Source organism: Macaca nemestrina, chromosome 2 (assembly GCF_043159975.1).
Source record: "Macaca nemestrina isolate mMacNem1 chromosome 2, mMacNem.hap1, whole genome shotgun sequence".
NCBI classification, from domain to species: domain Eukaryota; kingdom Metazoa; phylum Chordata; class Mammalia; order Primates; family Cercopithecidae; genus Macaca; species Macaca nemestrina.
In genome coordinates this window covers 153727590-153740587 of record NC_092126.1, presented here as the reverse complement: position 1 = coordinate 153740587, position 12998 = coordinate 153727590, and the positions used below count along the sequence as shown (strand labels likewise).

At 49.9% G+C, this 12998-nt stretch overlaps 1 protein-coding gene across 1 annotated transcript in view; it reads right to left on the bottom strand.

The window, feature by feature from the left end:
* The window catches only part of LOC105477759 (FYVE, RhoGEF and PH domain-containing protein 5), a 124680-nt gene that overhangs the window by 26221 nt on the left and 85461 nt on the right, over positions 1-12998 (bottom strand). The window contains exons 6-11 of the mRNA XM_011734481.3: positions 11063-11223; positions 10639-10795; positions 9909-9996; positions 8340-8390; positions 7740-7798; positions 1359-1430 (exon numbers count right to left, since the gene is read on the bottom strand). Of these exons, the coding sequence (XP_011732783.2) occupies positions 1359-1430; positions 7740-7798; positions 8340-8390; positions 9909-9996; positions 10639-10795; positions 11063-11223 (588 nt within the window). The remainder of the gene's footprint in view (positions 1-1358; positions 1431-7739; positions 7799-8339; positions 8391-9908; positions 9997-10638; positions 10796-11062; positions 11224-12998) is intronic.

Here is a 12998-nt window from a genome sequence, read left to right as displayed (position 1 = left end):
AATCCCAGCTATTCGGGAGGCTAAAGCAGAAGAATTGCTTGAACCTGGGAGGCGGAGGTTGCGGTGAGCTGAGATCACGCCACTGCACTCCAGCCTGGGCAACAAGAGCTAAACTTAGTCTCAAAAAAAAAAAAAAAAAAGATAAATAAATAAATTCCCTTTTTATTTATTATTTCTTTTTATTTATTTATTCTTTTGAGATGCCCAGGCTGGACTGCAATGGCACGATCTTGGCTCACTGCAACCTCTGCCTCCTGGGTTTAAGCGATTCTCCTGCCTCAGCCTCCTGAGTAGCTGGGACTACAGGCCACCATACCTGGCTAATTTTTTGTATTTTTAGTAGAGATGGGGTTTCACTATGTTGGCCAGACCGATCTCGAACTCCTGACCTCGTGATCCGCCCACCTCAGCCTCCCAAAGTGCTGGGATTACAGGCGTGAGCCACCGCGCCCGGCCCCATAAATTCCCTTTTTCAAAATATAAATATCTTTTAAATATTTTTCTAAATTATTTTTTCCAGAATTATATTTTTGGGATCTTGATCTTTTGGGATTTCAACATTTGGGATCATGGTGCTCAAGACTGTCTCTCTCAGGATTCTGGGTGGTCCAAGCCATGACTCCCTCCTTGGCTTGTACCCATGAGGAGTCCGTTCAGAACAGAGCCTCTGAAGGTCTAAAACAGCCAAAGACCTGGGAACAGCCGCTACAGTCCCCTTAATTCTGGAGCTACAAATAGATGTTTAAGAAACAATTTACCAAACTCATGACCCTGGCCAAAATACTAAATGTAACTTGACAGCGTCTCAGTCCCATAAGACATCTGCTAACCTCGAGGAAAATTCCCCTGAGCATGCACTTTCATTCCTTTGTCTCTTGTCCTTTATGGAACATAACTAGTAATGAACATACTTTTTACTGTTTTTAAGCTGAGTTTTACATTTTCCATTTGGAAGCTTTAAAGAGAGTGAATTTATCTCTTCAAGAATGTTATCTTTAAGAAGTTTTCTAGGGGCTTGCTCTTGGGAGATCATTTTCTGTTTTCCCAGCAACTTGGCACTGAAAATACTTGGTGCTTCCTCTTCTTAGAAGTGAGGAGAGCCACAGGCAACATGAAAAAAACTGGCGCTGAGTCTTTAACTGCTCTGCAGGCAACACATGGGGTGGAGAACCCCAGGGAAGGTAGCTGAGGGCCCCGGCCAGGAGAATCCAGTGAGCCCACGCCGACCCGCCTGCCTGCCCTCCACGGGTAGACAGCACCTGCAGCCAGGCCTGTCTGGGGCCAGCCCAGTGAACAATGGGGCTTATCGGAGCCTCGCCCAGCCACCCTCTGCCCCTGCCCATGGCGGCGGCACTCACCCTTCCTGGCTGGAGGAGATCCCCTTGGCCCCGGACGCTGTGCTCAATGTGGACCAGCTTCTGCAGGTTTTCCTGTGGGTGGGAATGGGGTGAGGGGGAGATGGTCAGGGCCCCTTCCAGGCGTCTTATCTCCTCTGTAAGCCATGGCATTGCTTCTGTTTCAGACAAAAATGAAGCCCGGAAAGGCCTGCCCCAAATCCAACCTCCTGTATGAGGCAGGACTGGGACCCGAGCCTGGGTCTGCAGGGAGCCACCACCATGGCTCTGTGTGCTGTGGAACCAGCTGCCTGGCCTCGCTGTGCAGTCCAGCATCCCTGTGTTTCTCTGGAAAACTGCTCCTACGCTCTCTAAGCCTATGTCCCTCACGAGGCCTGGAGCATGGGGACTTCACCGGACCCAAGGCTGGCCTCATGCCCTTCTGGCTGGTAGCCCATAAAACCTGTGGAGGAAACTGGGTCCACACTCTGTGGAGCCTCATGGTTAGAAAAATAAGTGTGCCCTGTCAGTACCTCACTGGATTAGCCACAAAATGTAAAATGACAGGCCCCCTGTATATTCTGCACAGCACCCTATAATCCTAGATACAACAAGCGCCCACCCTGTGGGCAGGTGCCCCTTGAACCTTTCACAGGGCAGGTTCTAAAGTTGTAAGGTGAGCATTGTGGGTAGACAATTTGCCCTGAAAAGTCCTTTCCATTATCTATGGTTTTGGGCATAAAATCCTATGCAGTAAAAAATGAGTAATTGTGGTTCCATTTCGACTTATGATACAGGAAGTACAAGAGAACACTGCTCTCACTGTAGCGTGAAAAAGCCAGATAACCTTCAAAATCATAACTTTGCTTCAGCCTGTGGGAGAGCTGGGGTCACAAGGCAACCAAGTGAACTAGGTTCCGCCCGGCAAGCCTGTCCATGGAGGATTGAGATACAGGAACTGCCACACCTCTGGCGACACACAGGAGGCAGAGGTGGCTGGTGTAAAGGAAGGTAAGAAGAAAGCAGCGAAAATGTTAATGAATTCTTAAAGGACAAGTATGGGCTGGTGCTAGTTTAGAGTAATGGGGAGCTGCAGACCCGAGGGAACCTGTCCTCAATCGCAAGCTCTCATCCACGAGTCTCTGCCACGTGCCCCCAAGAGAGACCAGGGCAAGGCGGGGCCACATGCAAAGCCCTGCCCACTTCCTCAGGCCTTCTCTCATGCAAGGCTTCAGTTCCGGTGGGAGGCCGGGAGACCCCCCACCCCCAGAGTCCAGGAAAAGATCTGCTGCTCCAGGGAAAGAGAGCAAAAGCTGCACCATAGGAGGGGGGTGGTAACCCCTTGGATCCAGTATTATGCACCAATACCTTGCTGGGGGATGGCCAGAAACCTGTCTAAGGCCAGCCACAGAGCCACAGAGCTCATCTGCCATGGAGGGGAGGGGCAGGAATGCTGTGAGAGCCTGGCTCACAGGCCCTGCTTCAGATGGAGGCATGTGTCCACCATAAGCCCAGCACTAAGTAACATGGGGCAGTAGCCTGCCTCTGAGAAGGGCAAGAGCATGAGGAGAGGGCCTTCGTGTGGTGCAGGGAGGGCTAAAAGCTGAATATGGAGCAGGAATGAAAGAAAAGCTTTCTGGCCTACCCCACAGGTCACAGCAGCCCCCACTGGAGGAACATGAAGCCTGGCAGTCACTGAAGGTTGATGACATGGCAGCAAAACCCAAACCCCGATCAGGTGCTGACTGGACTGACCCGACTGCCCTGTATCCTACCGTGAACAGCCATGACCAAAAAGAGGCTTGCCCACCTTGAGGGGTAAATACGGTTTACCTCAGTCTCTACAGTGCTTCTACTCATAATGCCTGGCCTTCAATAACAAGTTATGAGGAACACAAAAAAGCAAGCAAAAAACTCCCCAACCCCAACTCATTTTCAAGAGAAGAAAGCATTGCATCAAACCAGATTGAAGAAGGAACACAGCTGTCCGAGCCGTCAGACCCTAAAGCAGCTCTGACTGGTGGGTAACAGGACCTGGTGGGAAAGGTGAACAGCAGCTGTGAGCAGATGGAGGATTCTGGCAGAGATGGAAACCATACATGAGAGTCCAATGGAAATTTTAAAAGTAAAAAATCAGGATAAGAAACAAATAATTCCTTTGACGGGTTTAGCAGCAAACAGAACACAGTTGAGGAAAGACTCCACGAGCTTGAAGACAGATCAGCAGAGATAATCCACACTGAAACACATAGAGTGGAGAAAAAGAACAGAGCATCCAAGAGGATTTCCCAAAATTAATGAATGACAACAAACCACAGATCCAAGAAGCTCAAGAATCACAACTGGATAAAGAGCACCCCATTCCCCACAAAACACACACAGACACATCACAGCCAAACTTCCCAAACTCAAATCAGAAGAGAAGATCTTAAAGGCAGCCAGAGAAAAGGGACACATTACACAGACAGACACTCGTGAGTATCACAGCAGACTTTCCACCAGGAACGATGTATGCCAGAAGACAGTGGAGTGGCAGCAAAGAAAAACTGTCCATCCAGGTTTCTACACCCAGGAAAAATATCTTTCACAAATTAAGGTAAACTGAACAATTAAATTAATGGGTGGTAGGAATGAGGCTTCTCACGGTTGGAGTGAGAATTTACAGATAGGCAAGGGAGGAGGCTAGTATGGTCATGATTAGAATGGGAAACATTGGTAAAAACTCACAATAAAAAACAAATACATAAAATACAATAAAATAAAAATAAATAAAGGTCAGTCATGGTAGCTCATGCCTATAATCCCAGCACTTTGGAAGGCTGAGGCAAGAGGACTGCTTGATACCAGCCTGGGCAAAATAGTGGCACCTCAATCTCTACAAAAAACAAAATAAAACTCAAGGTTAGTTTAATATTCAGATACAGATGGTTATGTACAGAAATATCTACAGATATGGGCATATGCAAAGGCTTTCTTTGCTGTCAGCTAAGGAGGTGTAAAAGAAATGATACCACATTACCAGTGAGTGCACCTAATGCCTGTATCTTGGCTTCTAATATTATTATCCAATTAATGCAACCAGGGCTCCATGGAGAAATGATTGATTCTAAGACTGGGGCAGGAAATACACAAGGTGCGGGATCCTGGAGCACCTTGCACTGCCAGAAAGCAAGGAAGTCCTCAAAACGCAGACACGCACACACACACACACACACACACACACACACACACACCCTGAAATGTATATCGATGGCACCATGTGAAAAGGACACAGAAACCAACTGAAAACACACCCAACAGCCAAAGCTGAAACAATTTAAGAAATAAAATAAATAAGGAAGTGTTGGATTATAACAGTCCATAATCAGTATATATATATACACACACACACATATATATATACTGATATAAATGACTTCTTTATATATAATGACTAGATACACTAGCCAATGAGGGAGAAGAGACAAATCTCCCAGGCAGAAGAATTCCACATAACCTAGGTAGATATGGTGCCCTCAAGGGGAGGGAGCATAACCCCCCGCTCCTAAGAATGGGCTGCACAAACTGACTTTCTTCCAAAGGGCATAGAAAAGGCAGGGGTGAGAGAGAGCAGCTCCACAGTGGAGAAACCTGCCACCAGGTGACTTTAGCCAGGTGAACAAGGTCAACATCGATAGTGGTAAATCCTGTTGCTAGTATGTGCCCTTCATATGATGGGATGAAAAGTACCTTGCTCTATAAGCCTCTTCCCAAATAACCATACACCCAGTCTAATCATGAGAAAAACACCAGACATTTCCACCAGAAGGGCATCCTGCCATGTACCCGACCAGTACGCCTGAAAACTGTCAAGCTCATCAAAAGCAAGGAAAATGAGAAACTACTGCAGTAAAGCGGGGGCTAAAGAAACAGAGCCACTAAACAGCATGTGGGATCCTGGATGGGACCCTAGAACAAGACACCTGGCAAAACTAAGGAAATCTGAATGAACTAGGGTCTTAAGTTAATAATCCTGTATCAATATTTGTATATTAATGTAACAGATGTAGCATACTAATATAAGATGTTCATAACAGAGAACACTGTGTGAGGGACACATGGGGACTCTCGGTACTATCTTCTCAATCTTTTCGGTAAATTTAACATTGTTTTAAAAAATAAAGTCTTTTCAGAAAGCAGAATGGTGGTTACCAGGGACTGGGGCAGGGACTGGAATGAGGAGTCAGAGTTTAACGGGGACAGAGTTTCAGTCTGGGAAGAGGAGAAGTTCTGGAGATGAATGGGGTGACAGCTGCATGACAATGTGAATATGCTTAAAACCACCAAAGTGCAAAAGAGTAAATGTCCCAGGCAGAGTTCCCCCTGCATCCAAGCAGGCATGGGCTAGGGGCCTGTGGTCCAGAGCAGACCTGGTGCAGCTGTCCACAGCTGGCCCCTGCTTCCCAGCACGGCGTCCAACTTCAGCCTCAGAGAAAGCCAGAAGGGCGTCTGGCCATGCGCTGCTCTGGTTCCTCCTCCGGGTGGGGCTGCACGTGCGAGCTCCCCGTGGGAGGGAAGACATATCCCTGCCTGACCTAGTTTTTCTCTCTGGAAGCAGAGGCAGCCCCGGCTAAAGGGAAATGTGGAGAATGAAGCCCATCTGCTGCTATTCCTCGACAGGGTGCTGGACCCCATAGCAACTCTACTTTTTGGCTGTGTTGAGGGACTCTCACTGTATGTACAGGAGGCCAAAATGAGGAGGGGCAGGGAGGTCAGTTCAGAGCAGAGTGAGAGAAGAGAGCACTAGATTAAAAGGGCATGTCTCACCCACGCAGAAAACGGCCCGGAAACTGGCCTATGTATTCACACCTAGCTGGTTCAGCCTCCACTCTCAGTCCACCCCTCACCAGCCAGCCCGACCTCTCTCCCTGGACTCCGGTGCTACCTTGCCATCCTGTCCCCATCTCCTAGCCATGGCAGGTGGCTCTCTGAACTCCAGCATGCACCGTCCCACCTCCATCTCTTTGCCCAGGCCAGCCGCAATTCCTGGCACCCCTTTTCTCCCTCTGCCTTCCTGGCATGTGTGCAAATCCTCCCTACGGGGACACCTCCAGAGCATCTTTTTGTTTTTTAGATGGAGTCTCACTCTGTCGCCCAGGCTAGAGTGCAGTGCCATGGTCTCAGGTCACTGCAAACTCCGCCTCCCGGGTTCAAGCGATTCTCTAGCCTCAGCCTCCCCAACAGCTGGGACTAAGGGTGCATGCCACCACACCTGGCTAAGTTTTGTATTTTAAATAGAGACAGGGTTTCATCATGTTGACCAGGCTGGTCTTGAACTCCTGACCTCAAGTGATCCACCTGCCTCAGCCTCCCAAAGTGCTGGGATTACAGGCGTGAGCCACCACACCTGGCCCATATCATCTCTTCTGGCAACCTCGGCTGGAAGGGCCGCCTCCCTTCTCTGAACCCTGTGGCATTCTCCCATGACATTTATCATGGTCATTTGTATCCACATATTTATTACTGCACTAAGCGGAGGTTTCCTCCAGGGCTTGTATCTCCAGTCCCCAACACAGCACAAGGTCTAACACATAGCAGGTGTCCAATAAATGCAATTTCCCCTCCTCTTCTGCCTGTGGATGACTCACTGTACGCATGCCCTGTGTCTCTGTCACAGCAAAGCATAGCACCTCCTCGGCACACATCGCCATCATTTCCCTTCTGTGCCTGCAGAAGACGTGACTACCTGGTCACTGAACTCTTTTCCAGTGATCTAGGACTCAGGCTTGGAACCATTCTCAACACAGAGCACTGGCAAGCCTGCAGCTTAGCAGGACAGTGAGCATGTGGATGCAAGTAACCCTGTTGACCACGTAAATGAAGCTGGGATGCAGGATCAACTCTGCCCTCTTTGGCAGAAACCCAGTGTCTAACAGACAGAGTCACACACAGTCAGAATCAGATCTGTGCTTAGAGCCACGTATTCTAGTGGACTAGTGATTCTCAAACTTTTGTGGTCCTAACATTTACCCAGGGTGCTTGTTAAAAATGCAGCTCTCTAGGTCCTACATGCAGAAGCTCTGACTGGGAGGATCTAAGGTATGCCCAGGAACTAGGAGTTTACAAGCACCCCAGGAGCTGATGTGGGTGGCCTCAGACCACAATCGGGGCATTGCTTATCAGGTCTCCACAAGTCTGCAGCCATTCTCATTGTTTGAACAGTGAACCGGAGGCGCAGAGAGGGGCACGCAGTGCCTGAGGTCACATATCAAGTGTCAGAGCCAGAACCCACGGTTCTCTGCAGAGTCCCACAAGAGAGATGGTTGCCTGCAGCCCCTAGGAGTGGGCATCGGAAGGCTGGCCAGAGCTGGTGGGGAGGTGCCTGGAACCTGTGTCTGAGGAAGGGGGCCACCGGGCTGCACTCACCCCTTGCTCCATGCTGTCGTTGGCACGGTCTGTGACTTTGGAGATGAGGCTCAGTACACCTGGGGAGGGACACAGAGCAGGAGTTGGGCCATTGCATGAGGGGCATCAATTTTCTCCACTGCAGTGTCAGGTCACAGGCCTCAAGCCCAGCTTGGCCACTACTGCCGAAGTGACCTTGACAGCGATTTGACCACTGTCATGCATGTCTCAGTTTCCCTGGCTATAAACTGAATATAATAGGGACCACCCTGGCAGGTGATACACAGGGACGGCCACATCGAATTGGGAGGAAACAGGGAGACTGTAGTGAGCTTTTCAGACTCAGCACCACCCCCCAATCACCAAATTCCGGTGACCCCCCATCCCCTCTAATGGGATGTCCTCTCATCCTAGGATGTCCCCACAGCTGAGGTGATGGGGGACTCATCTCAGAAGAGCTGGGGGCTCTCACAGCAGCCCCAGACGTGTCATATACAGAACCCGCCAGCTGGTGGGGAGGGGACTATGTCCTGGGCCTTGGAATTGGGGCAGGGTCCAGGCTTTGGGGCAAGGAGGCAGAGCAGGCTCGAGTACCTCCCTCCGTGTTCATGCTGGACTCACCCTGTGTGTTGTCGTACTCGGCGGAGTCCGGGCAAAGGTTGTTTAAATAGTCTGTTGGCAGGACAAGAGCCAGGAGTCAGCCACTGGCGAGGTCAGCACCCTCTGCCCACAGCTGTGGCCACCCCCTCTCTTGCCAGAGTTGGAAGTTCGAGAAGAGTGAGGCATCTACCCCCTCTCCCCTGCTGGCCCCATCACGATAACCACGCTAGCATGAAACCAGGCCCCCAGCACCACCGGCAGCATTGCTGCCACAGCTGCTTGTCCCTCACTTCTCCAACAGATACCCACTGAGCACCTGCCTGGCACTGGGCCATGCCTTGGAGACAGACACAACAAGCTGAATCCATCTTCAAGAAGCTCTACATCCTCCAGCCCCTCCCCAGTGACCGCTTGTCCATCCGCTCGTTCTATTCTGGCCATGATGGCTTTCTTGAACATGCCAAGCTTGTTCCTACCCCAGGGCCTTTTGTACTTGCTGTTCCCTCTGCCTGGCACTCTCTTCAGATCTTCATATGGCTCATGTCCTCACTTTACTGAGATCTCTGTCCAATGCCGCCTCCTCAGAGAGGTCTTCCCTGATCGCTGAGTCTAATACAGCTGCCCTGTTCCCTCTGTCTCCTTAACTTGCTTTATTCTTCTTAAGAGTTCCTAACATACCTTATCTTTTGTCTTTCTTATTTGCTTGTCTAGGGTGTAAGCTCCACAGTGTCACTGAGTTTGCTGTTCGATTTACTGCTGCATCTCCAGCATCCAGTGTGGGAAATGGTGCATAGGAGGTGCTCAATAAATAGAATGAATTCTCTAGTCCCTGGCCCTAATGTATTTTTGAGGAGTGCCAGTTTCTACCTGGAATTACACAGCCATGCCTACATATGTACTGTCTATCTCTCTCATTAGGACATCAGTTTCCCAGGGCAGGGATCTTTGTCCATTTGGGAGGCAGCTGAATAAATGGGTCTGGAGCTCAGAACAGAGGAATGGGTGTTTCCAGCGGGCAGAGATATGGGAAAAGACATAGAAAGGGAAGGGAAGGGGACCCAGGACTGAGCCCTGAGAAGCTCTGATGTTTACGGGGCAGTGGAGGCTGGAAGGCCACCAGCACAGACAGAGAAGGGACAGAGAGATGGGAGGCAAGTGGGAGACAGTATACCACAGAAACCCTGGGAAGAAAGGACTCGAGAAGCAGGCAGTGGTCATGGGTCCAGCAAGTCCAAGGCTGATAATGTCCACTAATGTGGCCACAAGGAGGACTCTGCTGACAGGTGTGGCTTCAGTGAAATGAGGAGATGGCCAGCTGAGGCAGGGAGGAAGTGCAAGCTGGGGAGGGGTGTCATTGGGTTTTTGTGTTTTACGAGGGGGGTGGCCACTGGAGGGAGCTTTCTAAGGTGGCAGGAGGTGGTTGAGGGGGCTCAAAGCTCAACTAGAGGGAAAGGTGATGGCAGACGCCACCCTTCCCCAACACCTGCCTGCCATGGTCAGAGGTGAGGTCGCCACAGTCCCCTCCACCCCTCCTCAGGGGCCTTCCCTGCCCCACCACCTCAATCCCCATTGACCTCCTGGGGGGCCTACCTGTGAGGAGCACTTGGTACTGGAAGAGGCGCTGAACCACCCGCAGCAGCCGATGCTTCACAGTCTGGCTGCCTCCTTGTACACTCTGCTGCTCTCAAGACAGGGGAGGAAAAACCTTATCAGAAACCCCTCCTGAGCACACAGGCTCACAGCAGCCCACATACACTGTCCCATCCACACCTCTTCCCGAGCCAGCTGAACTTCTCCCTCATCTCCAAAACCAGGTTCTCCTCCTGTGGGAAGCCCTCCCGGATTAGCCCGGCCTGCTGTAACTGCTCACTCCATCATGCTCCCAGTTGGTGCTACACTCAGTATCAAGCCTCTCCTAGTCCCTGCTCTACTCTTAATGTTAGCAATGGAGGAAAGCTCCCCATATTTCTGCCCAGGAAAACTGGATCCCCAGTTCGTGGCTAGTGTTGGGAATTTCCTTGAACACTCCATGGCTGGGGCTCTGGCTTGGTTGGTGCTTTTCAACTGAGACAAGAAAACTACCCGAGACCCTTACTGTGGGTGGTGCTCACTGCACTGTCATCTGCTGCCCAACAGCGGATGTTCTGGATTCTGGGTTCTCCTTCCTGATGGGTCATCCTCTCATCCCTCTGGCCAGGTCTTCCCTGTCTGCTCCCCATCCCCAGACCTACCAAGATGTCCCATTGATTTGCATTAAGCCCTTCGCCCACCTCAACCCCTGCATCCTTACAGCAGGGTCTCAGAGGACCAGGGAACCCACCTCAAATTCACGGACAGCAGCTGCCAGCCGGGGAGAATGGAGGCAATTCTCACTGAGCAGACCCAGGTACCTGTCGAACTGCAGGATGTGAGTGGCGTGGTGATCAAACCCCTGCTCCCGGGCCAGGAAGATGTCAGCTACCTTCTGCTGGCTCTCCCTGCAGCCAGGGATGGGGATGGGACAGTGAGAACTCAGCCTTGTAACCAATGCGGGGTTAGAAGCGGGGGCCTGGAGTCATATCCCTGCATGCAGATCCCAGCTCAACCCTTGCACAGTTGTTTTACTTTGAGCAAATGACTTAATACTTCTGAGTTCAGCTTTCCCATCCATCAAATGGAGATACCATTTCATATGGTGGTGTTTTATCCGTCTCCATTCCCTCAATGCAACAAAAGTGGAGCCTGGGGGTCCAGGGACTGCTCACCAATTTGACAGCCTTTCCTCCAGCTCCTCCAGGATGCCTTGGTGAAGGTCGTGGATGGCTGGGAGTTCGCTCAGGCCCTGCCTCAGCTCCTCCCGGGCCAATGTGTCTCTGCCTTCATGGTCCATGTCATCCAAGGTCCTCATGACAGCTCCATGGAAATCCTGAAACGCCAAAAGGCCTGTTACCCACAGGTTGACAGGACTGAGCACAAGTCCTCCTTGGCAGATTTCCCCTGGGGCTTTGGAGCCCTGGCCTACGTGAAGACAGCAGTGAGAACTTAAGCCAGTGTCTCCAGACCCAACAGTCTCACCTACAAAGCAGAGATGACCACATGCACCTGGCGACCATAGGGTTGCCTGAGCTGACACCCAAAGAGCACCCAACCCAATGGCTGGCACAGAGCAGGGCTCAACACACACTCGCTTTCCTCTCCTTGTGGCCACTTGGTGAACACTTCTTTTACAAGATGGGTGAGAGATTGGGTAATTCCTTCTCTAAAGAAGCAGAAGGCTGGCCAGGCACGGTGGCTCATGCCTGTAATCCCAGCACTTTGGGAGGCGGAGGTGGGTGGATCACGAGGTCAGAAGATCGAGACCATCCTGGCTAACACGGTGAAACCCTGTCTCTACTAAAAATACAAAAAAAATTAGCCGGGCCTGGTGGCGGGTGCCTGTAGTCCCAGCTACTCGGGAGGCTGAGGCAGGAGAATGGCGTGAACCCGGGAGGCGGAGCTTGAAGTGAGCCGAGAGCACGCCACTATATTCCAGCCTGGGCAACAGAGCGAGACTCCGTCTCAAAAAAAAAAAAAAAAAGAAGCAGGTTTTGCTTTCTCATTATCCATCTTTGAAGAGGTTCATGTGCTATACTGTTTCAAAAAGAAGTCTAAGGAAATTATAGGCATCCACCCTATGGTGTATTAAGCGGTGACCAAAAATGATAAAGGTGGTGGCTATGTAGAAATATTCACATCATAGTGTTCAGCAATCAATAAGGAGTGCAGAGCTGTTTCCACACCCTGATATAACTGTGTAAAAAGTGAGTAGAGGAGAAAACTAAAAGAAAACAGGATGACATGCAAACAGTGGCTGTCAGGAGTACAGAATTAGGAATGACTGTTTATCTTCTTGTCTCTATTTTCTAAAATCTGTCATGATTAATGTAATTCTAAAACTAAACTCAATTTAATAAATATAAAAAGTATATCTGGGAGCTGGGCGCGGTGGCTCACGCCTATAATCCCAGTACTTTGGGAGGCTGAGGCGGGCAGATCACCTGAGGTCAGGAGTTCGAGACCAGCCTGACCAACGTGGAGAAACCCTGTCTCTACTAAAAATACAAAAATTAGCTGGGCCATCTGGTGGCGCATGCCTGTAATCCCAGCTACTCGGGAGGCTGAGGCACGAGAATCGCTTGAACCCAGGAGGCGGAGGGTGCAGTGAGCCGAGATTGCGCCATTGTACTCCAGCCTGGGCAACGAGAGCAAAACTCCATCTCAAAAAACAAACAAACAAACAAAAAACAAACAAACAAAAAAGTTGTATCTGGGTTCTCTAGTCTGTTCCATGTATCCTGTTTTTAATGCAAGTACTATGCTGATTTGGTGACTAAAACTTTGTAGTAAATTTTGAAGTCAGGTAGTGTGATGCTTCCAGCTTTGTTCTTTTTGTTCAGGATTGCTTTGGCTGTTGGGGGTCTTTTGTGGTTCCATATAAATCTTGGGACTTTTTCTACTTTTGTGAAGAATGTCATTAGTATTTTGATAGGGATTGTATTGGATCTATAAATTGCCTTGGGTAGTATTGTCATTTTAGCAATATTAGTTCTTCTAATCCATAAGCATGGAACATCTTCTCATTTTTGTCTGTGTCCTCTTCAATTTCTTTCATCAGTGTTTTGTGGTTTTCCTTGTATAGATCTTTCATTGCTTTGCTTAAAT